Genomic DNA, 4,152 nt, shown 5'->3' on the forward strand with positions numbered 1-4,152 from the left:
CTAAAAGCTGGGGAAGTTGCCTTCTGCCCCCACCACAGTGGCTGCTGGTGCACAGTGGTGTCAGCCACTTGCCCACCACTGCGGTTCCCTGGGGATCACACACCGTACCGATCCTCGCTAAACATGCTGGGAGGGCTCCACCATTTGGGCTGCCTGACTCTCAGCAGTACCTTCAGTAACGGGCAATCCTGCTCCTAGAAAGCTCTGCGTACAGGAACCAGGACAGCAGGACAGGCAGTCACATTTAGTCCGATTTTGGTAGGTCTTGCAGCAACTCGCAGGAATTCACTTTGGGTTCAAAGAGCCTGCTTCTCTCCAGACTCACAATCAACTCATGGAGCAGTTTCCTTGTGTTCCCTCAAGGACAGACACCCAGAGGCAAAAGCCTGCTGAAGTGGGTGAACCCCATTTGCTACCATGCCGAGATCTGAAAACTGACTCAGGAACTGAGTCACACTTCCTGCCCCACCATCCAACCACAGCTCAGAGAGGCTCCTTCTTTCTACCATAAAAGGTCCTCTGCAGCTCTGGCCCCTTCAACAGGAACTGAACCTGCTACTTCACACAGCAGCAGCGAAAAGGGAACCAGTCTGCAGATGAAGGTCTGCGCATGCAGCAGGTGCCTATTGCTTGCTCTCAAGTGTGGTTAGAGTCAGAAGACCAGCGCCACGGGAGTCCAGGTTTGTCTTGGTGCCTTCCTTCACTTGCAGGCTCGGCACATCAGTTAGGGAAACTATTTCTACATGGTCAGGTCTCGTACTCTTTTGGACTTTCCAAATTAGTGGTGCCTTTCGTCTTTCAGGCTGTAGGGTCATATAAGATGACTTCTTATTCATGAGAAAGTGGGAACACACTTTGCCTTGTCTTCTAGCAAAGTGGGACTCCAGGTTGGCACAGGTCTGCTCCCTTGACCAGTGTGAGATGGGAGCAGAAATGTCCCTCTAAGTTTAGATGTTTGTTCCATCAACATCGCAAGGACATTGCCCATGCTAAGACTGTTTGTAGGCTCCAGGCCCAGAGATGCTCACTCACCTCGTCAGCACCATGTTCCTGGAGTTCTTTGTAGAATTTCAGAGAAATACTGACCATCACTTTCGTCTTGTCTCCATTGGGGTTTGAAATATGGTAAAGGACTCCATCAAAGTCTATGAAGCAAGCAAGAAACACGTAAGGGAACAGGAAACACTTCCTATTTCTAAGGAAGTTTTCCCAACATGTTCCAGGAACTGCATAAAGCAACACTGTTCCTCCTGCTCCAGGCCTCACACGTACACCAAGAGAGAATTCTTGGTAATTAAGGAAAGTGGTAATGTCACATAGGGAGAGCTGCTGTCATTCAAAGCGCTGAAACAGTTTTGACACCTGTCTGTCACAGAAAGCTTTAGTCTAGTGTCATTTAACATCCCTGGCAAATCTGCTTGTGTTGAACGCACAAGGATGCAAACACGCAGAGACGGAAGCCTTCTGGATGGCCAGCACAGAAAGTGACTGACATGCCCACTGGGCCAGAGCTGCAGCCTGGAGAAGAAAACAGTGCTGCCAGCAAAGGCAGCTCAGCTGCTGCCTGCTGAGGCAGCTTCCACTTCAGTGCAAAATGAGGAGGGAAAGGCAACCCTCTAGCTACCTAGCAAGCTCCACTTGCCTATGGAGCTCTGCAGCTTACACAGACTCTTGATAACAGAAGCAAAAAATCAGCTGCTCAATGAACACTTGAACTTCCTCAACACTTCTCAGCCTGGAGAGCAAACTTCAGGCCATGAATTCATCTTGCCTGTCACCCCAAACCAGATGGTGCTAAAGACCTAATAATAAGAAGCATCAAGGGCAGGACTGGAGAACAGGCAAGGTAAGACAGAGGGGCTACGTAGCATGCACACACCAAATCAAGGGCTGGCACCTCTGAAGTCACTGCTTTGGGAAAAGTCCCAGGGAAGGAGGACGGACAGAGAAAATAGTGGGGCAGCTGACAACGTCCCAGCTCTGGGACACGGCAGGGTGTCCACATCATCTGCCCCTGTGCAGTGTTCCTCTTCCCCACAGTGGTGCTGGGTGAATTTAGGCACACCAGGCGTAACCGTGGGCAGACCATTCCCTTTTTTTTCAGGGAAGGCTGAAGAAAAAAAAAAAACCAAACCTCTTGAGCTGCGGAGCTTACCTGCAAATGTTACTTCTACTGCCTCTGGTTTATTTCTAAAAAACAAAGAAAACAAAGGAGGTAAATGGGAACTCAAAGAGCAGTCTCCAAGCTGTGAAGAAAAGAGGATTAATTTCCAATGCCTTATTTCTCACAAGCAGCTCTCCCTGAAAACCCTTCTATCTCCTGCTGCTCAACTAGCAGGCAACCTTACACAAGAGATCTTAGCTTCTCGCCATTCCTATAAGCACCCGTTTTACCTCAGATGAAGTCAAATAGGCCTTGAAGCTTGTGGAGATTGTTATTATTTGTAGTTTATTAATGGATTTTGAGATTGTGGATTTCCAGTTAGAAATGTCTGAGAAAGCTACTTGTCACTAAGGAGTTTGTTTTAACGAGCACATTCTCTTTACAGGACAGACACAATTTGGGGACAGAGGCTCAGGATATCCTAAGTTCTTGCAGTGCCAGTTCATGGAAGGAGCTTAGAGGTAGAGCAATCCTTCCTGACACAGTGTCCCCTTCACCATCAACAGCAGATCTGCAAAAGTTGATCTAACTCGCTCACAGAGAAGAACCCTTTTCCAAGTTTGGGGTTAGGAGCAAATCACAGGAGGAAAATTTGCCATATGTGCATTTTGTCCTGCCTCCCCCATCACTTCCAAAATAGCCCAACTACACCAACTACCACTGCAGGGAAAACAGTAGACCTGGGTTTGCTCTAACACTGCCCAGTGTGGACTTTGTGATCCCCAATCAGCAACAGGGGCACCTCGCAAGCCAAAGGCACATTGTGACTTATGCTGTGGGGACAAAGATTTAACTACTTCATAACAAACCCCATTTGCCAGTTGATCTGTAGAAACGTAGGATCCTGTGACAGATCTAACTGCTTCTGGAAAGTGACTTTGTTGGGACTGGCACTGCATAACTGCTTTGGCAGCTCTAAGGGGTCTGGTATTAATAGGTTATTCTCCAACAGGGAGCAATGCAAAGGTACCTCCACTGCTGAGAGCAGGGGTGGAAAATGAGAACAGGATGAAAATGCCACTCTGCTACTGCTGTTCAGAGCCTATCTCTGCTTATTTTTCAAAAGCAGCTGATAATTAAACAGAGGACAGGCTAATGCTGCTGCTAACAGAAATTCACCCTCTAGAACAGTTCACTCACACTCTTCTGACTGAAGTAGCTCCCCAAACCAAAGCCAGTGTGTCGGAAAACCTTGTAGTCTCAACCACGCTGCTGCCCAGAGACCAACTTCAACCTTTTTGCTGAAACGTGCTCTGTCCACACACGTGTCCTGCTGCGTACCAGCTACACCTCAGTACATACCCTGGGACAGGTGGGGGAAGCGATGACTCAATACTTACTTTCCCTCCCCATATTCTGGAAGGGTTTCAATGAATTTCTTTTTCCTCAGCAGAAAGCACTGTTCTTCCATCAGCTTTTCTGCTGACAGCCTCATTCCTGGAAGCCAGGAATGACCACGATGTGCTAAAACTCAAGATGGGCAATGCAGGGAGACAAAGGCACTGAACAGCACTGATGCACGCACCAGGTCAACAGCACTTTACTCTGGTGGAAAGGGAGGAATTAACCCGTGGAAATGATGAGGTGTTGCTGCTTCTTGAAAGTTATTAGCTGTGAAAAGCGACAGCCCTTTTTGATGGGAGGTTGGAGAGCCTCTGTCTTTTATGCTGCATTGCTGAAGATAAAAACCACACACTTGAAAGAAGCAGTGCGAGTGCACCCAAGGCAGGTCCTTAAGAGCTGTGCTAGCTACCTGTGACCTCTCGCTCTCATCTTCCCCTCCCAGACAGGCCTGAGATGGAGGCTCTCAGGGCATCCCTGGCTGCGTATTCAACCCGGGCTCTTGGGAAGGGAAGCAATTCACTTCTACCCACTGAGGACTGCTCAGAGCAGAGACGAAAGAAAAACCCCACTGATCCCACTGGGTCTGTTGATGCAGACGTGTTAAAGCACCACATTCAGAGTTGGGGATCAGTTTGGATGGCAGT

At 48.5% G+C, this 4,152-nt stretch overlaps 1 protein-coding gene across 1 annotated transcript in view; it reads right to left on the minus strand.

The window, feature by feature from the left end:
- The window catches only part of ARPC2 (actin related protein 2/3 complex, subunit 2, 34kDa), a gene marked incomplete at its 5' end in the record, with an annotated part of 10,327 nt that extends 8,137 nt beyond the window's left edge, over positions 1-2,190 (minus strand). The window contains 2 exons of the mRNA XM_010133067.1: positions 1,033-1,145; positions 2,156-2,190. Of these exons, the coding sequence (XP_010131369.1) occupies positions 1,033-1,145; positions 2,156-2,190 (148 nt within the window). The remainder of the gene's footprint in view (positions 1-1,032; positions 1,146-2,155) is intronic.
- Between the last annotated feature and the right edge of the window lie 1,962 nt (positions 2,191-4,152).

Source organism: Buceros rhinoceros, unplaced genomic scaffold, assembly GCF_000710305.1.
Source record: "Buceros rhinoceros silvestris isolate BGI_N320 unplaced genomic scaffold, ASM71030v1 scaffold32833, whole genome shotgun sequence".
Classification (NCBI taxonomy): Eukaryota; Metazoa; Chordata; class Aves; order Bucerotiformes; family Bucerotidae; genus Buceros; species Buceros rhinoceros.